Source organism: Prionailurus viverrinus, chromosome A2 (genome assembly GCF_022837055.1).
Source record: "Prionailurus viverrinus isolate Anna chromosome A2, UM_Priviv_1.0, whole genome shotgun sequence".
In the NCBI taxonomy this organism is placed as follows: domain Eukaryota; kingdom Metazoa; phylum Chordata; class Mammalia; order Carnivora; family Felidae; genus Prionailurus; species Prionailurus viverrinus.
Window position 1 is genome coordinate 9,317,404 of NC_062562.1, and position 27,595 is coordinate 9,344,998.

At 45.0% G+C, this 27,595-nt stretch overlaps 1 protein-coding gene across 4 annotated transcripts in view; it reads right to left on the bottom strand.

Moving 5' to 3' along the window:
• The window catches only part of ADGRE3 (adhesion G protein-coupled receptor E3), a 47,729-nt gene extending 20,285 nt beyond the window's left edge, over window positions 1-27,444 (bottom strand). For 3 of the 4 annotated variants that reach the window (XM_047842273.1, XM_047842264.1, XM_047842278.1), the window contains exons 1-7: window positions 27,306-27,444; window positions 20,907-20,957; window positions 19,195-19,320; window positions 15,147-15,302; window positions 10,268-10,305; window positions 3,592-3,775; window positions 784-903 (exon numbers count right to left, since the gene is read on the bottom strand). In XM_047842273.1, the coding sequence (XP_047698229.1) occupies window positions 784-903; window positions 3,592-3,775; window positions 10,268-10,305; window positions 15,147-15,302; window positions 19,195-19,320; window positions 20,907-20,957; window positions 27,306-27,330 (700 nt within the window). In that variant the 5' untranslated portion in view covers window positions 27,331-27,444. Of the gene's footprint in view, window positions 1-783; window positions 904-3,591; window positions 3,776-10,267; window positions 10,306-15,146; window positions 15,303-19,194; window positions 19,321-20,906; window positions 20,958-27,305 lie in introns of those variants that run through there. The other variant, XM_047842284.1, reaches the window with a different exon arrangement.
• Between the last annotated feature and the right edge of the window lie 151 nt (window positions 27,445-27,595).

The window sequence follows — 27,595 nt, forward strand, 5'->3', positions numbered from 1 at the left end:
GCTCACTGACTTACTGACACCTGTAGTGGCCGTCCCCTCTTCTCTGTCTCATTTCCTCTCTCCCCTACTGGGACGGTTAATTTTGTGTCAGTGTGGCTAGGCCATGCTACCCAGCTGTTCGGTCAAACGTGAGTCCGGGTGTTGCCGTGAAGGTATTTTTCAGATGAGGGTAACATTTCCATCAGGAGACTTTGAATAAAGTAGATTACCCTCCATCACCCAATCAGTTGCAGGCCTTAAGAAAAAGACTGACTTCTCCCAAACAAGAGGGTATTCTGTCTCTCGGCTGTCTTTGGTCTGCAGCTACGACATTAACTCTTCCCTGGGTCTCCGGCCTGCTGGCTAGAGTTTAGACTTGCTACCTTCCATAATCACATGAGCTAATTTCTTAGGATCTCTGTTTCTCTTTCTGCCCACACGCATATCCTATTGATTCTGTTTCTCTGGATAACGGTGACTAATCCGCCTACCGATGCCTCCTGGAATCACATCCCAAATACACTCCTTACGCTTCTCTCGGGGACTGCATTTGGGTGAACCCCGTCGGAGACCTGGACAGAAAAGCCTCCAAATTGCAAAGAAGTGTCTTCCACACTGAAGCATAGAAAGCCTCCACTTTGGGGAGTTTTTTTTTTTTTTTTTTTTTAAGGAAAAGACTCAAATGACACAGTCTTCGGGTAACAAACCAATTAGGAAAGACCTTATTGGCGACTCTCCCAGTGACTCACATAATGATGCTGATCTGTGTGTCTTAGAGGTTCTGAATGCAGCCACTACATGTACCTTTCACGTTTTCCTGCACGATGTCATTGCAACGGATGTCCACTGAGTTCATGTAGGTGTTCAAGCTGAAGACCTTTCCTTCTTCAGAGCAATTGTCTGTAACAACTAGAGTTTCAATAGCTGGTGAGAAAAACAACAGGCAAGTTTATCATTATTACAAGCTTTAAAAATGTGAATAGCAACATGAACAGGTCACATTTACTGAATGTCTAGAACATTCCAGGCACTGTACATTGTCATATAACCCCATGAGGAACCATTATCCGAATGAAGAAACCGAAGTTAAGAAGTTAACTCCTTAACTCCTGAAAAACAAGTTCTTTTTTTTTTTTAATGTTTATTTCTGAGAGAGAGAGAGAGAGAGAGAGAGAGAGAAAGAACATGAGTGGGGGAAGGGGAAGGGCAGAAAAAGAGGGAGATACAGAATTCGAAGCAGGCTCCTAGCACAGAGACTGGGGGCTTGAACTCACAAACTGTGAGATCATGACCTGAGCTGAAGTCGGACGCTTAACTGACTGAGCCACCGAGGCACCCCCTGAAATACAAGTCTGTAACTAACGTTCTCTAGCGATCATCTTTGAAGCAACAATTCTGTTCCTAGGAATTTTATTCTCAGAAAACGACATGGACGGGAGGGAAGATTTAGTTATGAGAAAGTTCATAGCAGCATAGGTGATAGCGTGGAAAACAGGAAGTGATCTAAATGTTCAACAAAGAGGAACTGATTCAATAATTGATGGCTTATCTCTATAATGGGGAACCATGCTTCCGATGAATATGAGGTCACAGGAGAATTGCCATCAAGAAAAAAGCTCATGGAAATATTTAACTTAAACATTAGCAGATGGTTAAGGCTGGCTGTGGGTTAGAAATTGTTGAAGCTGGGTGCTGGATAAAGCTGGGTTCTTCCTGTATCTCCCCATTCATGGTATTATCCCCATTCACAGATGAGGGGAATGAAACCCATTGAGGTCAGGGCACCAGTTTCCCATCAGTTAGGACCTGGCCAGGTCAGGAAAGGTGAGAGCTACTTGTAATCTGAAAAATGGTTTAATTCTGAATGAAATGAGTGAGTGAATGAATGAATGAACAAATTAACAAATGAATCCTGATTCCAGTTTCCCAAGAAGGTGAGGCATTGGATTTTATTTTCTATTAAAAATCATTATTATTATTTTTATAGAGCATAAACTATCTCATCATGCAAATTGGTAAAACAGAATGTTTAGGCAGGCATACACAAATCCTTTGATATCCCTGAGCTGAATAAAAACACAGCAAACAGCATTTCTGGAGGCCAATGTGGTGATATGCATCAAAGTCTATACAATGTTTCTTTTCTCCTTGACCTAATGATTCTTCATCTATGAATTTATCCCAAGAAAATATCAAATAAATGCACACAGATAAATTTTCAATGGTCTTTTTCACGGGGTTCTTTGGCAACAACCCACAATTCCCAGAATAGGGAAATAAATATAGTACAAATAAATTATATACAGTGCAATTTGATAAACCGTTGCAGATAATAATGTGGGTAATGATGACGTATACCATTTACACGGAAATATGTTAGTGATGTAATGAGTGAAAACTGCATGCACAAAATCACACACACAGGAAATATGTTTCTTCATCAGATGTGTACCTATGGCTGTGGGCAGATTTGGCTGGCCTAAATTTAGTTTGTTTGTGTGTTTTTTTTTCTATTTTTTAACAAATCTAATACTGGGTTTTGCTATGGTATTTTATGAAATAGTGAAATGATTGCTAAAGTCAAGCTATTTAACAATATCATCTCCTCACCTGGTTATAGTATACATATATATGACAAGGGTGATAAAAGTGTTTTTATTGAAAAAAATATGCAGTGAGATGTTCCTTCTGGGATGCTTTACATACTATCACTGTGACATGTGCCAGTAGCTATTGGGCAAAAAAGTCCTACTTTTTGGGGTGCCTGGCTGTCTCCGTTGGTGGATGAAGCGTGTGTCTCGTGATCTCAGAGTCGTGAGTCAGAGTCCCACACTGGGTATGGAGAATACTTAAAAATAAAATATTAGGCGCGCCTGGGTGGCTCAGTAGGTTAAGCGTCTGACTTGGTTCCAGCTCAGGTCGTGATCTCACAGGTTTGCGAGTTTGAGCTTCTGTTGGGCTCCACACTGTTAGCGGGGAGCCTGCTTGGGATCCTTTCTCTCCCCCTTTATCTCTGCCCCGCCCCTGCTCATGCCTGTGCGTGTTCTCTCTCTCAAAATAAAGAAACACACTTAAAAAAACAACAACCAAACTACTTTTAAGCCAAAATCCTAGACTCAGGACTGGAAACCATTGACCATCTTTTCTTTTTTCTTTTCCCTTCCCTTCCCTTCCCTTCCTTTTCTTTTCTTTTCTTTTCTTTTCTTTTCTCTCTTTTCTCTTTTCTTTCCTCCCTTCCCTTCCCTTTCCCTTCCTTTCCTAACAGCTCTGTGGAGGTGTGATTGATGTGCAACAAACTGCATATAAAACAGTGTACAATTTGATGAGTTTCATAGAGTGTGTATACACCTGTGTGTATATGGTATGCACCTCTGATACTAACACCACAATCAAGGTACTGAACGTGCCTCCCATTCCCAACAGTCTCCTTAAATTGCCTCATGCTCTTTTACGCCTCTCTCCCCCTTCTCCTGCCACTATAGATCAGATTGTACTTTCTAGAATTCTATATAAATGGACTCAGGCAGCGTGTTTATTTACTTTTCTAACTGTGCAACCCAGACTCCAGCTTGTAATAGGCCCCGTGTGGATAAGGCCAGCTCCTCTTCTTACCCACAGTACTGTTGTGAATTTTCTGGACTTTTTGCTCTGGGGATTTCAAGGCAGTTTCTAGAACGCTCGATTCTACAGTCTGGAGAAGAGTTGTGGCCCAAGATGCGACTTCTCTCTTCTCTCCCATCGCCCAGGGAGTGTCATTAGTGAGCAGTGACTCGAATTTCTCAACAACACGTTGCAGCTTTGGAGACACAAAGAATAAGAAAAAAAAAAAAATCCAATCTGATAGATCCCACACCCTGAGGGAAAGTAGAAAGCACGAGAAAGCAGGTTCTGGAGCCAGAGGACCCAGTTGGAATCCTGTCCCTGCCACTGACCAGCTGCATGAACTTGGAAAAATAACTCGATTGCTCTGTGCCTTGGTCTCCTCCTATAAGGATGGGGACAGTAAAAGGACGCCCTAGAGTTTTGGGGAAGATTAAATGAATAAGAGATGCCACCTTCGAAGAACAGTGTCTGTGCCCAGATGAGGATAGTTATTATGAACGTCTTTTACCATCAGGGGAGTGGTAAGCTTGCGAGGAATAAAACAGTGGTGCTCCAGTAGGGCGATTTTGGCCTCCCAGCGACATTTGGTGATGTCTAGAGACATCTGGATTGTCACCACCGAGGGATGCTCAGTGGGTGGGGGCCAGAGAAGCCGCTGAACACCCTAGAAGGCACAGGACAGCCCTCCCCCACACCGTGGTAAAGAATGACTCAGGCCCAGATGTCAGTGGTGCCAAAGCTGAGGAAAAGTGAAGTTGTTATAGCTCAAAAGATGTTCTAGGGGCACCTGGGTTCCCAGTTGGTTAAACTTCCCACTTCTGCTCAGGTCGTGATCTGAAGGTTTGTGGGTTCAAGCCCCCCCATCAGGCTCTGCACTGACAGTGAGGAGCCTGCTTGGGATTCTCTCTCTCGGCTCCTTCCCCCCACCCTCTCAAAATAAATAAATAAATAAGCTGTCAAAAAAAAAAAAAAAAAGCCCTATGGGAATATGTCTTCTAGCAGTTTCTTTCCTTGTGCAAAAACGAACAAACAAGGGACGCCTGGGTGGCTCAGTCGGTTAAGCGGCTGACTTCGGCTCAGATCATGATCTCACGGTCTGTGAGTTCGAGCCCCGCGTCGGGCTCTGTGCTGACAGCTCAGAGCCTGGGGCCTGTTTCAGATTCCGTGTCTCCCTCTCTCTGACCCTCCCCTGTTCATGCTCTGTCTCTGTCTCAAAAATAAATAAAATGTTAAAAAAAAATTAAAAAAAAAAACGAACAAACAAAACAAAACAAAACAAAAACCGAAAAACAAAAAGAAGAGGAAAAGAAAAGACATTCGTTCTAACTGGCCTTTTTAAATCAAGAAATTCATCTACAAAGTGAAGCAAAGACGTGAGACAGAGGGTGAAAAGAATGAAGGGCTGCGGTGGAATTTTATAAATACAGGTGTGACAAAATCGTAATATAGGCGGACTTGAAAGGCTATTTTTACGCGAATCCCCACATCCTTGTACTTGAAGCGTGGTCCTTGGACCAGCGGCAGCAGCATCACCTGGCAGCCTGTTTGGAATGCAGACTCTTGGGGCATGAGTCCAAATCTGCATTTCACCCACTTTCCCAGGGGATTGTGGGTACGGACGCACCTCAGAGATCGCAGGTTTGGTTCCAGACCCCGGTAGTAAAGTGAATAGCACGGTAAAGCTATTCAAATAAACTTTTTGGTTTCCCAGTACCTATAAAAGTTTTGTTTACACTATATTGTAGTCTATGAAGTGTGCAATAGCAGCATGTCTAAAAAATGTACAAGCCTCACGTCACCCAGTGCTCACCGCAAGTGCACTCCTTAATCTCCATCACCTATTTAACCCATGACCACTGGCTGATGTGTGGAATTGTCGAATCACTATCGTGTCCACCTAAAACTAATATAACACTGTATGTTAACTAACTGGCATTAAAATAAAAACTTTAAGGGCGCCAGGGTGGCTCAGTCAGTTAAGCATCTGACTTCAGCTCAGGTCATGATCTCGCAGTGCGTGGGTTCGAGCCCCGCTTTGGGCTCTGTGCTGACAGCTCAGAGCCTGGAGCCTGCTACAGGTTCTGTGTCTCCTTCTCTCTCTGTCCCTCCCCCGCTCACACTCTGACTCTCTCTCTCTCTCTCTCTCAAAAATAAATAAACATTAAAAAAAAAGCCAACCAATCAATCGACATAAAAAGTGTGCCTTAAGTAAGAAATACTTTATTGCTAAAAAATGCTAATCGTCCCCTGAGCTTTCAGCAGCTCATGATCACTGATCACAGATCAACATAACAGATGTAATAACAATGAAAAAGTTTGAAATACTGTGAAAATGCTCAAAATGTGACACAAAGACACGAAGTGAGCAAATGCTGTCGGAAAAATGACGCCAACAGGCTCGTTCCGTAGCGGCGGGGGGGGGGGGGAGGGACTCCCCAAACTTTCAATTTGTAAAAAACACGATACCTGCGAAGTGCAGTAAAGTGAATCCCAACAACACGAGGTAGGGCTGCGTGTTCAGTTACTAGACAGTAAAACCCATCAGGACAGGGACTTTGTCTTCTTCACGAAACAGCATCCAGAACAGTCCCTGACGGACATAGGTGCTCAGAGTTCATGGGTGGCGTGGATGCTCTTAGGAGGAAAATGCAACCGCACCGAGGAGTTATAAGCAGAGTGATATATAAAAAAGGGCTGCAGGAACATTCAGAACCAGGGTTCGAGCAAATCTTTTTAAGGTTTGGCTCCTTTGGTCTGAGCTTTGTGGAAATCCTGAGCTGAGTTTGCTAGTTTACAAGCAGCCTCCATAGAAAACATACCTCTGTCCACTAAATGACAGCTGAGATGTTCATGGTTGAAACTCATTCGTACAGGGTAGGCACCAGAGCATCTGCCCTTCGGAATTGCTATTGTAGTGTCTGATCCAGCGAGAGCACTTTGCACCTTTTTCTGGCAACGCATTTTGTTAACTGGGATGTACTTTGGACAACACGAAATGCACCCTCTTAAAGTATACGGTGCGGGGCAACTTAGAATATGCACGAGGTGGTGCAACCACCACCTCTGTGTAGTTCCAAAACATTTCCAGCATCCCAAGATAAAACCCATGAAGCGATCACTCCCCACGCCCCCCTCCCCCCAGCCTCTGGACACCGCTAATCTGCTTTAGTGGATTTGCCTGTCCCGGACGTTTCATAGAAATGGAACCTTACACTACGTGACCTTTCGTGCCTGGCTTCCTTCACCCAGCATGATGGCTTCAAGGTCTACCCATGTTGTAACGTGAATCAGAGCTTTACTCCTTTTTATGACTCAATCACATTCTACCCTGGGGATCTACTTTTTAAAAATCCATTCATCTATTGATGGACACTTGGGCTGTTTCTTCCTTTTGACTACTGTGAATAGTGTTGCTATGAACACAGGCGTGCAAGTGTCTGAGTCTCTGCCTTCAGTTCCCTTGGGTATATTCCTAGGAGTGGAATTGCTGGGTCATATGGTAATTCTATGTTCACCTTTTTTAAAATTTTATTTTAGAGAGAAAGAGAGAGAGAGAGAGAGAGCAAGCAGGGGAGAGAGGGAGAGGGAGACAGAGAATCTCAATCAGGGTGGAGCCCCCCACATGGGGTTCAGTCCCACAACCCCGCGATCATGACCTGAGCTGAAATCAAGAGTTGGATATTCAACTGATTGAGCCATCTAGGTGCCCCGTTATGTTTCACGTTTTGAGGAAATGGGCAATGAAACTTCATAATGAAATGTTCCTGTTACATGATAATTACACGATTATTTGTTCACTACTTCAGTGAACACTTGTTGCACTCCCAGTGCGGGCTTGGGCTGATTCCTGCCCTCAAGAAGCTCACTGTCTAGGTGGTGACAACACATGACTGTGACTGTTGTGGGCCCACCAGAGATAACAATGGAGAACCTGGACGGAAGAAGGTATACTATGGACCAGGCACTCTGCTAAGTGCTCCACATGTATTATTTCATTTAACCTTTCCATCCTTCCAAGGAGGTAGAGGCCATTACTACCCCATCTTACAGATGAGTAAATCAGTCTTGGAGAGTGTGATGGTTAATTTTATGTGTCAACTTGGCTGGGTCAGAGAGTACCCAGCTATATTTGGTCAAGCATGACCCTTGGTGTGTCTGTGAGAGTGTTTCTGGATGAAATGAACATTTGGATGGGTAGATGGACTGATTGCCCTCCCCAACGTGAGTGGGCCTCGTCCAATTGGTTGAGGGCCTGAATAGAACAAGATGTCTGAGCAAGAGGGAACTTTCTTCTGCCTGACTGCCTGCTTGACTGCCTTGAGCTGGGACAGAGGTTTTGTTTCCTTCATGCTTGCCTGAAACGTCAGCTCTTCTGGGTCTCAGGCCTCTGGGTTTGAAGTGGAACAACACCATTGGATGTCCTGAATCTCTGGCTTGTTTACTGCGTATCTTGGGACATGTGGGGCTCCATAATCGCATAAGCCAGTTCCTTATAACATATCTCTTTCTTCTGGGTCCCCTGTTGGTTCTGTTTCTCTGGAGATCCCTGGCTAATACAGAAAGGTTGTGTCATTTTGCCCATGTCACTTGCCACTGAAGTGCTGAGATTTGAACCTCTGACTGTACTTCTGACCTCCCCATCCCTCCAGCAGAAGAACCTGGGGAAGGGGGTATTGACTCATATGGGAGGGCTTACGGAGGCCATCCAGGAGGATGTGATGCTTGAATTGAGTCTTGAGCAGAGAAGAGAGGAGGGAAGCCAGCCAGGTGAGGTACTGGGAACAGAGTTTCAGGTAGAGACAGCAGCATGTACCTGGAGGCCTGGAGCTTGGAGGTCAAGGTGTGAGCAGTCCCTCTGGGGTAGAGCAGGGTGAGGGTGGGGAGTGGGGAGAGGAAGGGACCAGCCCATTCTGCTAGACGATAGATTCTCAGAGACATGGGTCCTTCCTTTGTTAACATTCAGAGTCCATTTACAGACGCTAAGTGATTGCTACCTAAAAGGCACTTTCTTGGTCTGTCTCGTGTAATTGCCTCCAGTATCCATTCCCCTCCCCCTTCCTTTTATTTAAAATTTTTTTTTAAGTTTATTTATTTATATTGAGATTGAAAGAGAGAGAGAGAGAGTGAGCAGGGGAGAGGCAGAGAGAGAGAGAGAGAGAGAGAGAGAGAGAGAGAGAGAATCCCAAGCAGGCTCTGCACTGTCATCACAAAGCCCTATGTGGACTGGAACTCACGAGGCATGAGATCGTGACCTGAGCTGAAACCAAGAACCAGATACTTAACTGACTGAGCCACCCAGGTGCCCCTCCCCCTTCTTTTTAATAATTGAATGGATTCCTCAGATTTTATATGGACCATGTTCTCCGTCTGAAGGCCACATTGTCCCAGCCTCCCTTGCAGCTAGTTTTTGGCCGGGCTACCTTCAGCTTCTGGATTGTTGCTTTCAAACTGCTCTCCAAGGAAATGATCACAACTTCATTAGCGTATTATAGAGTGAGTAGATGTAGCCCTTTTCCCAACTCTTCCCTTTTCACCCTGTGCTCCAGACAAGTTGCCCTGGACTCTATCTCCCCACCACCCACCAATACAAATGCAGCTTTGGAGCAACCTATTTTAGGTCATATCATTGAGGACAAGGTGCTGGGGGATGGTGGAGCAGCAGTATGGGAGGAACGTGGGTACCCTGAAAGGCCTCACCAGCCTGGACTTAGTTAAGTCAGAAAGTAATAAAGACTGGGGAGCCCAGGTGGCTCAGTCAGTCGAGCGTCTGACTTCGGCTCAGGTCATGATCTCGCGGTGTGTGGGTTCGAGCCCCACATCGGGCTCTGCGCTGACGGCTCAGAGCCTGGAGCCTGCTTCCGATTCTGTGTCTCCCTCTCTCTCTGCCCCTCCCCCACTCACCTCTGTGTCTCTCTCTCAAAAATAAATAAAAACATTTAAATAAAGAAAGTAATAAAGCCCCATCTTTTTTTTTTTTTTCAACGTTTATTTATTTTTGGGACAGAGAGAGACAGAGCATGAACGGGCGAGGGGCAGAGAGAGAGGGAGACACAGAATCGGAAACAGGCTCCAGGCTCCGAGCCATCAGCCCAGAGCCCGAGGCGGGGCTCGAACTCACGCGAGATCACTCGAGATCTCGCGAGATCGTGAACTCACGGACCGCGAGATCGTGACCTGGCTGAAGTCGGACGCTTAACCGACGGCGCCACCCAGGCGCCCCATGCCCCATCTTTTTAAAGCTATTGGATATTTGGGTCTCTGTACAGTTTCATTTAGTCCACCTTTCTCGGCCTGGGATAAATCCTATCTTTCGGGGGCAGTATACACACACAGACACACACACGTCCGTATGGACACACACACTCTTTCTAACTCTGCCATGAGATACGTAGGAATGTATGTATAGCGATAAACATGGCAACCCATATGCATATTTCAGTTATACATAATATAAATTACATATAATATCGTACTATTATATCATAATTAATTTCTATTATAATTAAAAAACTATATTAAAATATATTATATACCTTAACATGTAATATGAAATATATATGACATTTATATATGTATGATATACAATGTCTAGCACACATATAGTATACGGTATCCACAGCCACATGCTAATTTTGGGCTTTGTGGATACTTGTTATCTGGGTTCCAAGACTCAACTTCTACTCACCTCTTCCGTGTCTCTGGTCGTCTTTGAGGAAGTGGTTTCTGGAAAAGATATAAAGGGAAGTTACTGCTGGAACTGAGAGTGAAAGGGCGGAGAGGTGGACGGGCAGGGTGAACAACTTTGCACCTAGAAGGTCTAAACCCATGCTGTTTAGTTTTTTTTTTTATTTAAAAACATTTTTTTTTGTTTATTTTTCAGTGAGACAGAGCGCCAGCAGAGGAGGGGCAGAGAGGGAGGGAGACACAGAATCCGAAGCAGGCTCCAGGCTCTGAGCCATCAGCACAGAACCCGATGCCGGGCTCAAACTCACAAACTGTGAGATCATGATCTCAGACGAAGTCGGACGCTTAACTGACTGAGCCACCCAGGCGGCCCTTCTTTATTTTTAAAAATTTTTATTATTAACTGTTAAATTCCAGTATTGTTGACATATAGCATTACATTAGTTTCAGGTGTGCAGTATACCAACTTAACAATTCTGTACATTACTCAGTGCTCATTAGGATAAGCGTACTTTTCATCCCCATCACTTATTTCACTCATCCCCCCACCCACCTCCCCTCTGGCAACCCCTGGTTTGTTCTCTACAGTTAAGAGTCTGGTTTTTGTTCTTTTTTTTTTTTCTTTTGAACTCAATTTTTTTATGTTCACGGACAAGGTTGTGCTCTTTTGAGAGATCAGAGTCAAGTTCCTTATCCTGGTGGAAAGCAGTGTTTTTTGATGGGGGTGGGGGTGTGTGTGTGATTTTGCCCCCAGGGGATGTTGGCGATGGCTGGAGACATTTTGGCCGGCACAACTTGTGATGGGGAATGCTACTGGCACCTAGCGGTGGAGGCTTGGGGGTGCTGCCTCACAGCCTACGATGCACAAGGTGGCTCCCGACCACAGAGAATTATTGGACCCCAAATATCAATATTGCTGGGGTAGAGATACTCTGGCATTGAGGAAGCAGGAAAACGTAAACTCTAGATTCTTTAATTCAGTCTTGGCTGGACAAAAATAACCGCAATGGCCGAGGGGACAGGAAATTAGATACTTCTGGTTTTAAAATTCAGGCTGGCTGCGAACGACAACTGAAACAAGAGTATCAGGGGCGCCTGGGTGGCGCAGTCGGTTAAGCGTCCGACTTCAGCCAGGTCACGATCTCGCGGTCCGCGAGTTCGAGCCCCGCGTCAGGCTCTGGGCTGATGGCTCAGAGCCTGGAGCCTGTTTCCGATTCTGTGTCTCCCTCTCTCTCTGCCCCTCCCCCGTTCATGCTCTGTCTCTCTCTGTCCCAAAAATAAATGAACGTTGAAAAAAAAAATTAAAAAAAAAAAAAGAAACAAGAGTATCAGTTTTTGGTTATCAGCCCTTAACGAGACCTTTGTGCGTAGCTTCTTGGACTTTGTGAGGACCCCCATCTCTATTTTAGGAAAATGAGGAAAGGCCAACACATGCTGACATCCCAGTTAACCATTAGACTGAGGTTAAGTCTACCTAGTAGGATCAGAGAGTTTATATATTATATATATATAAGATATATATATATATAAATAGAATTTTATTATAAAATTTCATTATATAAATACATTATATATTTATTATATAATTATAATATATTATATATCATATAATTATATTCACATATATATGATATTATATATCATATAATTATATTCACATATAATTGGTTGGTTGAGTGACTGACTTCGAATTATATGTGAATATAATTATATGATATATAATATATATATTAGAACCAGATGAAATGTGAAACACATTAGCAAACCTTTGTAGGCAGTTTCTTGAGTGCTCTGTATGGTAGTATTTCATTTAAGCCTTACTTAATCCTTGCAACACCCTGTGAAATCTATACCCTGTGAGGTGTATCTACTGATTCAATGAATTAGTGAATTTCTTTTTTTCTCGATGAGCCTGCCTACAGGTTTATCACGTGTTTATCTTTTCAAAGAACCCTCTCTTAGTTTCACTGATTTTTTCTATTGTTTTTTTGAAGTCTTTATTTAATTTATTTCTGCTCTGGTTGTTTTTTTTTTGGTAGAATATCATTTTATTTATTTTTTTTAAATTAAATTTATTTGTTTAAATTCAAATTAGTCAACATAAAGTATAATATTGGTTTCAGGAGTAGAATTTAGCGATTCATCACTTACGTACAACACCCAGTGCTCATCCCAACAAGTGCCCTCCTTAATGGCCTCACCCATTTCACCCACCCCCCACCTCCCCTCCAGCAACCCTCAGTTTGTTGTCTGTATCTAAGAGTCTCTTATGGTTTGCCTCCCTCTCTGTTTTTATCTTATTTTTCCTTCCCTTCTCCTGTGTTCATCTGCCGTGTTTCTTAAATTCTACATATGAGTGAAAGCATATATTTGTCTTTCTCTGATTGACTTATTTCGCTTAGCATAATACACTCTAGTTCCATCTACGGTTGTCACAAATGGCAAGGTTTCATTCTTTTTCATCGCCAAATAGTATTCCATTGTATATATACACCACATCTTCTTTATCCGTTCATCAGTTGATAAACATTTGGGCGCTTTCCATAATTTGGCTATTGCTGATAGTGCTGCTACAAACATTGGGGTGCAGGTGCCTCTTTGAATCCGCAGTTTTGGATCCTTTGGATAAATACCTGGTAGTACATCTGCTCTGATCTTTATTATTTTCATCCTTCTACTAACTTTGAGCTCTTTTCTTTTTTTCCCTAATTCCTTTAGGTATAAGGTTTAGTGTTTGAGATCTTTTCTTTTTTTTTTTTTTTTTGTCTCTTGGGGTAGACGTGTATTACTATAAACTTCCTTCTTAGAACTGCTTTTGCTGTGTCCCTAAGATTTTGGGTCAGGGGCGCCTGGCTGGCTCGGTGGGCGGATCACGTGACTCTTGATCTTGATCTTGAAATCTGGAAGATTTCAATCTTCTTAAATGCACTGAGAACTTGCGTTGTGGCCTCTAACATAGAACTATCCAGAGACTGCTCTGTGTGCACTTGGAAAGAATGTGTATTCTGATGTTTTGGGAAGAAATGTTCTGAATATATCTGTTAAGTCCACTGGGTCTCACGTGTCATTCAAAGCCACTGTTCCATTACTGATTTTTGGTCTGGATGATCTATCCAACGATGTAAGTGGGGTGTTAAAGCCCCCTGCTATCGAGTATTACTGCCAATCTTCCCCTTTATGTCTGTTAATATTTGCTTCATATATTTAGGTGCTTCTATGTTGGGTGCATACGTATTTGCTGTTGTTATATCCTCTTATTGGATTGATCCCTTCATCATTATATAATGGCAGTCCTTATTTTAAAGTTTATCTAGTCTAAGTATCACTACCTTAGCTTTTGGTTTGCTGGTTTATTTACGTTTGCTTGAATATCTTTGTCCATCCCTTCATGTTCAATCTGCACGTGTCTTCATATTTTATTTTATTTTATTTTATTTTATTCCATTTTATTTTATTTTATTTTATTTTATTTTGGGGAGGGAAGAGAGAAGGGGACAGAAGATCTGAAGTGGGCTGCATGCTGACAAGTTGATAGCAGCCAGCCTGATGTGGGGCTTGAACTCACGAACCACAAGATCATGACTTGAGCCGAAGTCAGTCACTCAACCGACTGAGCCACCCAGATGCCCCCGATCTGCATGTGTCTTTAGGTCTGAAGTGAGTCTCTTACAGGGAGCAGATAGATGCGTCTTGGTTTTTAAATCCATTCAGTCACCCTATGTCTTTTGATTGGAGCATTTATGTTTAAAGTAATTATTGATAGATATGCCCTATTGATTTTCAAAGCCAGACATTCTGGGGGCTTGCCTTCCTGGCACAGGTCCCCAGATGGGTGTTACATGATGTGGAGCCTGAACGCCCTGCTGCTCAGGGAGAACCTTTGTACTGGTGACATCCCTCCAGCCTGTGGGTCACCGCAATGGGGGTTTTGGTTCCTGACCTGACCGTGTTTTGCTGCTGTTACCCTCCTTGATGTGGCTTTATTTCCGTGTCTTTACCTGTGGAAGAGCTGTTCAGCTAGTCTTCGGGTCGCTCTCAGAGAGAGTTGCTCTAATGTAGTTGCAGCTTTGGTGTCCTCATGGGGGGAGGTAAGTTCAGGATGTTCCTACCCTACCATCTACCCCTCGCTTCTTCTAGCTATCACCTCCCATATTTCTTGTGCAAAGGTTTCCCTGTCTATGTTGTTTCCGTGAGAGTGCTCATGCTTATACAAGATGGTGCCTCTCCTGGACAGAGATCCAAAGGTGCGCATATGACTCAAACTGGACTAATTGGTACATTTCCAAACAATTTGCAGTTAGATCCAAAAGAGAGTCAACTGATTGATCTTTGAGTGCTTGGATCATTAACCATGGTAAGATTTGGACTTGGCGGCCATATTTCCTGTCCTGCGGACTAAGAAGGCAGAGAAAGCCAGTTTGTGGTGAAAAAGAAGAAAGGGGCAGACCCAAAGAGTATCAGAGACTGAGGTGCCCTGATCGTGTGCACTAGAGTCCCCTGTTTCAGTTCATTCCAGAAGCCCAGCTGTATTTTTGTCCTCGAGTTCCAAGACACATCCAAGCATCCTTATCATAAATTCATCTTTTCTGCTTAAGTTAGCCTGAGTGAGTTCCTCTTTGCAATTCAAAGAATCCTGTCTTAGCACCTCATTACCCCCATTTCCAAAGGCCACTTGTCTTATTAACCCCATTATTTCTCTATACTTCCTTCTTTCCTTTTTTTCCTCCTCTTTCCATCATCCATTTACCTCCAGAAAATGGAAACATGTCCTAGCCTCACCACACACACACACACACACACACACACACACACACACACTTTCTGGCATTAGATTCAATGAAAAACAAAGAAGGGAGACAAGAAGACAAGACATTTCTTACTTTGACAAGTGTTCGCATTGGAATTCTCGAATTGTGTGTCCCCAGAGAGGAGTTTGTACCCAGGATTACAGTGGCAGTAGAAACTTCCTTCGACATTCTGGCATGCAGCGTTAAGTCCACAATATATGCTAATGGGTGGTTTACATTCATCAATGTCTGGAACACAAAAGAGGAATTTAGACATTCATTTGACAAAGATTTATGGAGCATCTAATACATGCCAGAGGCTATACCCTTTCCACCAGGGTCTGTCCTGGCTTTCCAGGACAACTCAGTCAAGGTAATGGGTTGTCTTTGTTATTCCCTTTCCTCGTTGACTTTGGTTGGGTTCTCTGAGAAGCAGGCATTGAGATAAGAATTCATGGGCAAGTACTTCATGTGGGAGGTGATCTCAGGAAACACTGGAAGGGAGGTGGTGAAATGAGACAGGGAAAGGAAAGCAGAAAATAAAGAGGTAAGTTTCCATTGTGGGCGATAGGGACTCAATTCCCCTGGGAACCTCTGGGAGGTGGTGTAGAGCACACACTTCAGAGGCACTTTCCAAGGGGTGGGGGGCTGGGATATTTATCCGCGAAATCGTTCTCTCTTTTAAGTTTTTATTTAAATTGTAGTTACTTAACATACAGCGTAATATTGGTTTCAGGAGTAGAATTTGGTGATTCGTCACTTCCACACATCACCCAGTGCTCATCGCAACACGTTACTCGGTGCACATCCCTCCTTAATGCCCATCACCCATCTAGCTTACCCCCTCCCACCTCCCTCCATCAACCTTCGGTTTATTCTCTACAGCTAAGGATCTCTTATGGTTTGCCTCCCTCTCTCTCTCTTTTCCCCTTCCCCTATGTTCATCTGTTTTGCTTCTTAAATTCCACATATGATCAAAATCATGGTATCTATCTCTCTCTGACTTATTTTGTTTCACACAATACATGCCAGTTTCATCCAAAGATTTCATTCTTTTTTATGGCGGAGTAACAGTCCACTGTATAGATATACCACATCTTCTTTATCCCTTCATCAAGTGATGGACACTTGGGCTCTTTCCATGCTCTGGCGACAGTTGATAATGCTTTTGTCTGCCCAATCTTACCATTTATCGGGAAAGCAGTGCTTGCAGGGATAGCTTACTCTCTGATACTCCCACCTGTCCCGAGCACAAGCTGAGGGGTCTCCGGTAGCCAGAGAGAGCCTTCGACTTGGCAAAAGAATGGCCAAGGCCGAGGGCATCTAAAGTGGAATACTGACCATGTCTGCTGTTATGAATGTTTGTAGGTCTCCTCAATTCAATAGGTTGAAATCCTAACTCCTGGTGTGGCTGTGTTTGGAAATGGGGTGTCTAAGGATGGAACAGGCTAAATGCGATCATGAGAATGGGGCCCCGATCTGATAGGATTAGTGTCTGTAGAAGAAGAGACACGAGGGCTTCCTTCCCTGCCCGACCACTGTGTGTGTGCAGTGAGGAAAGGCCATGTGAAGAGACAGCAAGGAGACAGACACCTTCAAGCCAGGAAGAGAGGTTTTCCCCAGAAAAGAGAACTGCCAGAACCTCGACCGTGGGCTTCCCAGCCTCCAGAATGGCGAGAAAATAAACTTCTGTTGTTGAAGCCGCCCGGTCCGTGGTGTTTTGTTACAGCAACCCAGGCACAGTCATACACCTGCTAGACTAACCGACTGAGGGAGAATGTCTTGATTAAGTCAACATGTCTCCAGTCCTGAGGGTCCCCGTCGCCCCTTTCCAAATGTCACGCGGGTGGTGAGGATGTCCCCATCCGATCTGGCAAACACGAAATTGGGAATTTTCAGACTGTGACATAGCGTCGCAGATGAGCTTTGCTGCCTGCTCCATAGCCATTCTCTTTTGAGGAAGCCAGACGTGACGGTCTCATTCCCATCTCGCAGGCACTCTGTCCCCCAGCCTCCCCGTGTCAGCTTTCAGGTCGCACCCCTAAGCCAATGGAAAGTAAGGATGTTCTCCCTGGGGAGCCGGCGAGGAACCTCAGTGAGCGAGAGACAGAAGTGGCCACAAAGGAATGAGCCTCAGATGGTGCTGCGTTCCCTCTGCAGCCCCGCAAGCTTGAAGACAGTTCTGTTATCGTGGGAGGGTCGCTGATGGATCACGCGGATAAGAGGACGGAACACTCCCCACCTGGGCAGGATAGAACCTTCTCGCGAAAGTGAACAGCGGAGAGAGCGCCCGGCGCGAAGCAAGCACAGGAGAAAGTGCCCCAAATAAAGGACAGATGGCAAGCGTGAAACCAGGAAGAAGAGAAACCTCGGCCTGTGGGCAAAGGCAGGGCAGGGGAAGCAGGGGCGAGCAGGGAACCCTGAGAAAATGTGAACTTCACGGGGATGTGGCAGGGCAGCTAAGGAGGGGGGTGAAACAACAGCGTTCTCCTGATCTCACTTCTTTCCTGGGGGAGGGGAAGCAAGGGTGAAATGAAGCAGCTTTTTTTTTTCTTTCTTTCTTTTTTTTTAAATTCCTGTATCGTTAACACACAGGGACGTGTGTTGTATTAGTTTCAGGTGCATAGCGCGGTGACCCTACGCTTGTTACTCGGTGTCCATCACGGTGAGTTCGCTCTTCATTCCTTTACCTGAAACGAAGCGTCTTGCTGGGGAAAACAGTGCATCTTGGCGGGGGGAGTAACTGCTGAGTTTGGAAGATGATGGCACAGACACACATGTGTGATTATGAAATTAAGAGAAGAGGAGGTCGCCGTGAAGGGGATGGAAAAGTCTATCAGAACTTCCAAATAAATGAAAGAAGATGCTGATTTCGTGAATTTCTTTTCTTTCTTTTTCTTTCTTTCTTTCTTTTCTTTCCTCCCCTTTCTCTTTTTCTTTCTCTCTTTCCCTCCCTTCCTCCCTTCCCTCTCTCTCTCTTTCTTTTTCTTTCTTTCCTCCCTCCCTTCCCTCTCTTTCTTTCTCGTTCCTCCCTCCCTTCCTTTCTCCATTCCCTTTTTCTTTCTTTTTCTCTTTCCTCCCTCCCTTTCTTTCCTTTCTTTCTTCCTTTCTCTTTGCTCCCTCCCTTCCTTCCCTCTTTTTCTTTCTTTTCTTTTCTTTCTCTTTCTTTCTTTGCTTTTTCTCTCTTTTGTCCCTCCCTTCCCTTTTCTTTCTTTATTTTCCTTTCTTTCTTTCTTTCTTTCCTTCTTTCTTTTCTCTTTCTTCCTTTCTTTCTTTTTTTCTCTTTCTTCCCTCCCTCCCTTCCTCCCTTCCCTCTTTCTCTCCTTCCTCTCTCCCTTCCTTCCTCTCTTCCCTCTCTTTCTTTTTCTTTCTTTCCTCCCTCTCTTCCTTCCTCCCTTTCCTCTTTCTTTCTCTCTTTCCTCCCTCCTTTCCTTCTTCCCTTTCTTTCTTTTTCTTTCCTTTTCTGTTTCCTCCCTCCCTTTTTGTCTTTGTTTGTTTGTTTCTTTCTTCTCTTTTCTCCCTCCCTTCCTCCCCTTTCTTTCCCTTTCTTTCTTTTCTTTCCCTTTCTTTCTTTTCTTTCTTTCTTTCTTTCTTTCTTTCTTTCTTTCTTTTTTTCTTTCCTTTTCTCTCTTTCATCCCTCCCATCCTCCCTTTCTTTCTTTCTTTCTCTTTCTTTCTTTCTTTCTTTCTTTTTTCTTTTTCATCCCTCCCTTCCTCCCTTCCTCTTTCTTTCTTTCTTTCTTTCTCCTTCCTTCTTTCCTTTCTCCCTCCTTTCCCCCATTCTTAAAGATGTTACTTTTAAGTTTATTTAATTTTAGAGAGAGAGAATGAAAGAGGAAAGAAAACACCCATGCCTGTGGGGGGATGGGCAGAGAGAGAGGGAGACAGAAGATCCCAAGCAGGTTCTGCGCTGACAGCAGAGAGCCCAATGCGGGGCTCAAACTCAGGAACCATGAAATCATGACCCGAGCCCAAGTCAGACACTTAACTGACTGAGCCATCGAGGTGCCCCGGAAGCATTTCTTTCTTGATGAGTGTTGAGCCAATAGATTTTTCCGCGTGGCAGTCACCACCCACAGCAGTCCCCATGCTGCCTCCCTTCCACTCCCGCCACCGGGTGGTTTGAAAATTACCCCTTTACCATTGCATGTCTCAAGGGGGAATGTGAAGAATTTCTTCCCAGAGTCAGAAGCGTATCCAGAGTCGCAGGTACAGTAAGTGCCGTGGACACAGAAAGCGTGTTGGGGGCACTGTGGACAGGTAGCTGCTGCAGGGAAAAGAGGGGGCAGGTCAGATGTCACCGGGGTTGAGAGATGTCTGTTACCATTTGGCTTTGCCTCTCTGACTGGGGCCTCTTCAGGATGAGGAAGCCTACACCCTTTTCCTCCTTTGAGATCTTAAGTACATTACAAAACGAGAGCTACGAAACCCAAGTTACAGAACAAAGTGAGGATTCGTTTGCATGACAGAGGTCTGGAGTTGGCGTTAATTTTCACACAAAAATTTCCATGCAATATAATGGTGCTATTCTCAAGATCGGCACAGGATTTTTATTTTTACTTATTTAGTTATTTAAGTTTTTGTTTACTTATTTTGAGAGAGAGGGAGGGAGGGACAGAGAGAGAGAGAGAGAGAGAATCCCAAGCAGGTTCTGCACTGTCAGTGCAGAGCCCTCTGCAGGGCTGGGTCTCACCAACCGTGAGATCATGATGTGAGCCGAAATCAAGAGTCGCGCGCTTAACCCACTGAGCCACCCAGGCGCCCCCACTGCAGAATCTTTAAAAGGAGGGAATGGATTGGTTAAGACCCTGGGGTCGATCCTGGCTCCACAACTTATCAGCCGTGTGTCTGTGCATCTCTCTGTGCCTTGTACCCTCATCTGTAAAATGGATTATTGTGAAGAGTAAGTGAATTAATACATGTAAAGTGTGTTGGGCAGTGTCTGGCACACAAGACGTATCAGCTAGGATTATAAAAACTTGAAAGTGTAGGGACCCACAGGAGGTATATTCGGATACGGGTTCACATTATCTTTGCAAGTCTATGTATGACTCCAAATAGATAGAGATACGCTAATGACCTTAAGGTGGGCCCTCTTGGGAATGATTGGAGCCGAGGAAGTATCTTGAACACTCCCTATGCGGTGTTCACAGGGAGAGGGGACTGGGAACCTGATGGGGGCCACAATGCAGTCTGGCTACTCAGAATGCATCCCCCAGCAGTTGGTTAGAAATGCAGAAGCTCAGGCCCCACCCTTACTCCTGCTGAATCAGAATCTAGTGAGATCTCTAGGGGATTAAAGTTAGCCTTAAGTCATCTTGTTTATTTTTTTTTGTTTTTGTTTTGGTGCCTCGCTTATTATCAGAATAAAATGATTACCGTCCTGCTCTGTCTCTCCCCTCTGGGGTGCTCACTTCACTTCCTTTGTGTGTTTTAGCCTCTGTTCTATTTCTACATTGGGCACATTGTGGTGACTGAAAACAAATGAACAAAGGACACTAAAGTAAAAAGATGCATTAAGGGGTGCCTGGCCGACTCCGTTGGAAGAGCGTGTGACTCTTAATCCTGGGGTCGTGAGTTCGAGCTCCACATTGGGTGTAGAGATTACATAAATAAATAAAACCTGGGGCGCCTGGGTGGCTTGGTCGGTCAAAGGGTCTGACTTCGGCTCAGGTCATGATCTCATGGTCCGTGGGTTCGAGCCCCACGTTGGAGCAAGCATCTCCAAGTTCTACTCCCAGAACAAGCCTCTTTGCTCTAGCCCATTGGAGGATGTGAGTCGTCCCAGATGTACCCTGGGTCTCCACCTTTCCTGGTCTCGGACTGTGGAGAAGTCAGGCGTTGAGCACTTACCTTTGGTCATCCGAGCCATGACTTCTGACAAACTCAGCAGAAAACAGAGTCCTGGAACAGGGAAGCAGAAGGGAGACACATGAGATGGCTGTGGAAAGATTCCAGGAAATTCTCCAAGGGCTGTGTACCCGCTATCCACTGCTACGTAAAAACCATCACAAAATGTAGTGGCTTAAAACAGCAAGGTCCATTTTATCATCTCTCATGATTTCTGTGCTTTGGGAAGGGCTCAGCTGGGTGACTCTGGCTTGGGGTTTCTTACACGGTTGCAGTTAGGCAGTGGCTGGGGCTGGAGCAGCTGGGAACTGACTGTGCATTGTCACCCCTTTATGGAGCCTTAGACTTGGGGAGTTTGGCCTTCCTCCCAACATGGCAACCTTGGGCAGGCAGCTTCCATGGCAGTTCAAAACTCTAAGAATGAGTTTTCCCGCCAATGGGCTATGTGTCCTGTTGAGATCCAGCCCTGGAAGCCATGAAACTCCACTCCTATCACATTCTCCTGGTTACAAGCAAGTCGCCAATCCACTCAGATTTACATGGATAAGAATCAGTCTTCCTCTTGAGGGAAGGGCCAAGGTTCTAGAAACACTTCTTAGAAGGGAAGTACTGTTTTTGCCTTCTTGGGAAATGTGGGCTGCCTCTACTGTGGCTGATCAAGTGCTCCTTCCTCTTCCCCAAACCTTCCCAGCGTCTGGTGGTGTCTTCAGCGTGTTCCTGCTCAGGTAAAGACCTGAAGACAATGGATAGATGGGTGGCTTCTCTTTCCCTTTCCTGAGAAATCCGACACCACTCTGATAGCTAGTTCTCCCCTCGCCTTCTTTTCATTCTTATTACATACCAATATCTAGAATTATTTTCTATTTGCAAGGATAGTACTAACAGCTGGTATGGTGCAGGAATCGGCCAATCAGAATGGACTCTGGACCCCCTTCTCTACTCCAGCAGATGTTAATGTAGATGCCCAATTATGGGGAGGTGGGTTGGGTCCCAGGGCAGGGTTTGGGTGGGCAGGAGTGTCGTGGGAGCTGGTCCTGGGCAATGATTGGTGTGGGCACAAATGGTGTGGGAATCTTTCAATATGAACAACCAACCAATGGCTCCTATAGTGCCCACTTGTTGAAGTTTAGCTCTGGTGACTAGTCACTTTATTTGCAACTTTGGTTATCCCTTGAGAAAGTGGCTTCTGCAGATGAATGGATACAGAAAATGTGATATATATATAATGGAATACTAGTTGGCCTTAAAAAATAAGAAAGTCCTGTCACTCGTGGCAACATGGATAAACTACAGGACATTATTCTGAGTGAAATAAGTCAAACACAGAAGGGCAAATACTGTATGATTTCACCTAACGTGAAATATCGAAAGGAGTCACACTCATAGTAGCAGAGAACAGATTGGTGGTTAGCAGGGGTTAGGGGGAAAAGGAAATGGGAAATTGCTTTTCAATGGATATAGTTTTTGTTATATAAGGTAAGTTCTGGAGACCTGCTGTAAAACCTAGTACCTGTAGTTAACCATACAGTGTTGTGCAGTCCAAGATGCATTAAAAGAATGGATCTCATTTTATGTGTTCTTACCAAACACACACACACACACACACACACACACACACACACACTCAGGGAAATTTTTGTAGGTGAAATGTTTAGTATCTTCATTGTGGTGATGGTATTGTGGGTGTAAGGTGTATACATATGTACAAACTTATCAAGATGTATATACTAAATGTGTGCAACTTTTTGGTCTATTGATTATACCTCAATAAAGCTAAAATTAAAAAAGAAAGTGGGTCCTGGCAATGGAAGGGTCTCTGTTAACCAAGTTGGGCGACGGGTGTAGGTCAGGGTGGACCAGTTAGGTAGAGCTGGGGTGAACTTCAATTCCTGTACATAGAGGACTGAGATCAGGGGATTGAGAGAGTCTGAGGCCGACAGTCTGGAGAAGATGGGGGTGTGTGGCTTCCCTGCGGAGGTCCAGAACATGTATCAGCTGGTGGCTGTGAAACAACACTTACAGGGAATTTTTGGAGTAAAAGGCAGCATGCCCTGGGGTGCAACCACTCCCTCCATCCTGCCTATAAACACGCCAGTGAAACCCCCTTGGAGAGAGATACCATGTCTTGGAGAGAGGATTTCTTTGGTGGGGGTGGGGCAAAATTCTAAGGCCAGCCTCTACAACATCTAAGGGGAATTGAGTTCTCATTCCATGCCAGGCATTGTTCTAAGCACCCTAGGCACATGCCCTTAATCTAGCTTTGCAATGACTTCAGGAAATGAGTGCTGGTAGCATGATCCCAGTTGTGCAGATGAAGAAACAGAGACACAGAGGGGCGCCTGGGTGGCTCAGTTGGCTAAGCATCTGACTTCGGCTCAGGTCATGATCTCGTGGTTTGTGGGTTCGAGCTCCGCATCAGGCTCTGTGCTGACAGCTCGGAGCCTGGAGCCTGCTTCCGATTCTGTGTCTCCCTCTCTCCCTGCCCCTCCCCTGCTCACACTCTCTCTATGTCTCTCAAAAATGAATACTAAAAAAAAAAAAAAAAAAGAGAGAGAGAGAGAGAGAGAGGCACAGAGAGGCTAAGTAACTCACTCCACTTCCCAGAGCTAGGCAGGGGCGGAGCTGAGATTCAACTCAGGCTCTGGGCTCCTGCTGATAACCTATCAACCCACATGACCTCTCTTTCAGAAATCCCACACATGCTGCATGCATGGAGGTGCCATTGACAGCGACAGGTTTACAGTGACAACGACTGGAGGAAAGGGTACCTTTTCTTCCAGTAGATGCTGCTCCCCAGATATGACAGTCCAGTAGAAGGGGTGATACGTTACTTGGTCATTTGGGGGGCAATCTAGACCGACTGCAGGATTTGGGAGACAAAGCCCTATGGGCTAGCGGCAACCCTTTAAGAATGGGAGGGAGGGCAATGCTACCTCTTTTTGGGTTTCCCTTTATGAGTTTCTGGTGGTTGTGAAATTACCACGAATTTAGTGGCTTAAAAACAACAGAAATGTATTCTCATATGGTTCCGTAGGCCAGACGTCCAAAGTTAGCCTCACTGGGCTAATATTAAGGTTATCAGTGGGGCTGCTTCCTTTTGGAAGTTCTAGGGGAGAATCCATGCCCTTCCACTTCCGGCTGTCAGAGGTGACCCACATTCCGCGGCTGACGGTCTACCCTCAAAACGAGCAGTCGAGTATCTTCCTTCCCTTCTGGTCTCCTGCCACCCTCTTAAAAGGACGCCCATGATTATAAGAGGCTCGCTTGTATAATCCAGGATAATCTCCCCATCTCAAGATCCTTAGCATAATCCGTATCTGTAAAGTCCCTTTGAGCATGTGACATTGCTTGGGACATGACACCTCAAAACATGCCGCTGTGGCATGTTGCTTATTTTATAGAGTGGAAGGCACTTGAGAAACAGCACTTGCAGGAAGGGCTTTCTGACCTACCTTTTCCTGCTTAGAATCAGGCCGTAACATTTCCCCCGAGAGAGAGGTGCCCTCCCTGTGCCAGGAAGCGAGGGATGTCCTTACCACCAGACTGGGAATGCACGCTGAAATGGATCTGTATAAACACACTCATTGGAACGGCCCTTGGCTTCCCCCAGTTATCCCTCCAACAGACCTCCTAGTCACTTTCGCACCATTCACCATCCCTAGCCCCAACCCCTCCGTCTTGTCCCTTGACAAAGTCGTCGTTTCTTTGTCGAAAAGGCACAAAAGCTTTGTGCTCTGGTGTCACTTTCCTGGGTCTTTGTTCTCTTGCGAAGGCTCCCGTGTACATGTTGCAGGGTAATGAAACTTGTCTGCTTCTCTCCTGTTAATGTCTTATGTCAGCTTAATTCTTATTCTTGGCCAGAGACCCTAAGAGGGTAGAGGTGAAGTTTTTCCTCCCCTACGCTCATATGGTAACATATTCACAGGCTGCAGGGGATTAGGACGTTGACATCTTTGGGGGGCTGTCGTTCGTCCTTCCGTGCTGCCTGCATTAAAGAGGGTGCTAGTTGTGATCAGTTACTTACACAACTGCCTTCATGGACCATTTTGAATAGTTTTGTTTGTCCAATGAATATATTCTCAGCTGGGCTGTGGACTGCTTAGCGGCAGGGTCCTGGCATATTTCCTAATATATTTAAATTTCCCTTCCCCTGGCTTTGGTATAATAATTACTTTGCAGAAGTGGCCTAACACTACACCTGCCCAAATGATGAATATAACTCACAGAGCCAAGTAGTAAAACATATAGGTTGAAAAGCGTTTCCTAGTTCCTGAGGCTCAGCAGCCGGGGCACCACCACATTTTCTTTTTTTTTTTTTTTAATCTTTTTAACATTTATTTATTATTGACAGACAGAGAGACACAGAGCATGAGCAGGGGAGGGGCAGACAGAGAGGGAGACACAGAATCCGAAGCAGGCTCCAGGCTCTGAGCTGTCAGCACAGAGCCCGACGTGGGGCTCGAACTCACAAACCGCGAGATCAGGACCTGAGCCAAAGTCGGACACCCAACCGACTGAGCCGCCCAGGCGCCCCAACCACCACATTTTCTCAAGCCTAGTCCTCAGGGCCTCCTTCCAGTCCAGCCAGCAACCTGTGCTCAATACTATGTGTGTGCGTCTTAAAATTGGGGTTTCCCAAGAGTTATGAGCATGCCAGCATCCCACAGTTCTAAGAAACTTTAGAAATCATCCGCTGACTCTTTTTGTCAATGAGGAAACCGGTCTGGAGGTCAAGTGGCTTGGACACTATCTGTGCAAGTTGTTTAATTGCTTTGATTCCTTATATGAAACAGGGAGACAGCATTGCCTACCTCCTGGGGTTGGGGGTGATGACATAAACGAGGGCATGTGTGAAGTGTAATGTCTGACAGAAATCACTCCGTAAATGCTAGCTGTCCCCACGATCATTTTGTTTGCACTAGAATCCAATTCTTCTTTTTTTTTAAAAAGATTTTTTTAAATGCTTATTTATTTTAGAGAGAGATGGACAGAGGGAGAGAGAGAGAGAGACAGAGACAGAGACAGAGACAGAGAGACAGAGCATGAGAAGGTGAGAGGTAGAGAGGGAGACCCAGAATCCGAAGCAGGCTCCAGGCTCTGAGCTGTCAGCACAGAGTTCAACCCAGGGTTCGAACCCATGAACCGCGAGACCATGACCTGAGCCAAAGTCGGATGCTCAACTGACTGAGCCACCCAGGTGCCCCGAGAGCTTATATTATTTTGATAGACTTTATGATGTACCACCTGCCTCTGCAACTAAACAGCTGTGAGACTTGAACCAAGTCCCATAACCTCTCTGTGATGGTATTTTGTATCATTCACGTGAAGAATTTGGTATAATAATGCAGGTAAAACCATTTTAGCTTGATGTGAGGCTAGAATAAGTGCTCAATAAATGTAAGCTTTGGTTGATATTATGGTTATTGGTATGATTGATATTATGGCTATTGGTATTGTTATTTGATCTGGAGCCGGAAGGCTGGACGGGACTTCAGAGTTGGGAAACCGTCTACACAGAGGTGGCGACTGAAGCCACAGGATCAAGAGATTCTGGGAGCGGGAGCAGAAAGACGAGTCCTTGAGCAGAATCCTGTGGGAGGAGCATAGTGGCAAAGAATTGGAGCCAGGTGGCTTGGGTTCGAGTCCTGACTGCCATTTACAAGCTGTGTGACCTTGGGCAGGTAACACAATCTCTCTGGGCTCGTTATTCTCATCCCTAAGATGAGGAAAATACTGGTACCCACCTCATCGGCCCACTGTGAGGACTGAATGGGTTAATACATACAAGGTGCATAGTGAGTGCTCGAAAATGTTGCTTGTTGTTCATATTCTTGGCACAGGACAAAGAAAAAGGATGGGGGGCGGAGAGAATGGCAAGAGAGGTAGAGAAAAAGTCGGATCAGTGCCAGGTCACACAATTATCAAGGAGGAGAGGAAGTCAAACAGAAAACCTGTGAAGATGAATATGAACAAGTCCTTGGATTGGACCATCAGGAACATTTTAGGGATATTTGACAATGCAGTCTGAACAGGGTGGTGAGGAAAGAAACCATAAGCCAAGGGGAAGAAGAGAATTTTTTTTTTTTAATGTTTATTTATTTTTGAGAGAGACAGAGACAGAATGCGAGCGGGTTGGGGCAGAGAGAGAGGGAGACACAGAATCGGAAGCAGGCTCCGGGCTCTGAGCTGTCAGCACAGAGCCCGACCCGGGGCTTGAATTCATGAGCTGTGAGATCATGACCTGAGCCAAAGTTGGACGCTCAACCGACGGAGCCACCCAGGCGCCCCAGAAGAGAATGTTTAAAGCAGAGCCGAAGAAAGAGAAGGAAAAGACAGCTGATTGTTGAACCCACTAGCTCGGTTCAATCCCAAGGTCACAGTCAATCCCAAGGTCACACATACCTGGAAGGAGTGATGACCCTTGCATTCCTGCATGTAGGTAACCTTTGCCAGCCAGCTCTTGAAGCTCCTCACCGTGCTTTAAGCTGACCACCTCTCTGATTGCAAGGAAATATTAGGAGACTTGATACACATACCTTAGGCTAGCTGACTCAGGAAATTTCTATCAGAAAAGGGAACTTGTTCTTGTCTTTCACCACCAGACCCATGGTTCTGCTTTTTTGTTTATTTTCTGTATGTTTTCTGCACTCATTTTTTCTTTTTTTTTTTAATATTTTTTTTCCAACGTTTAT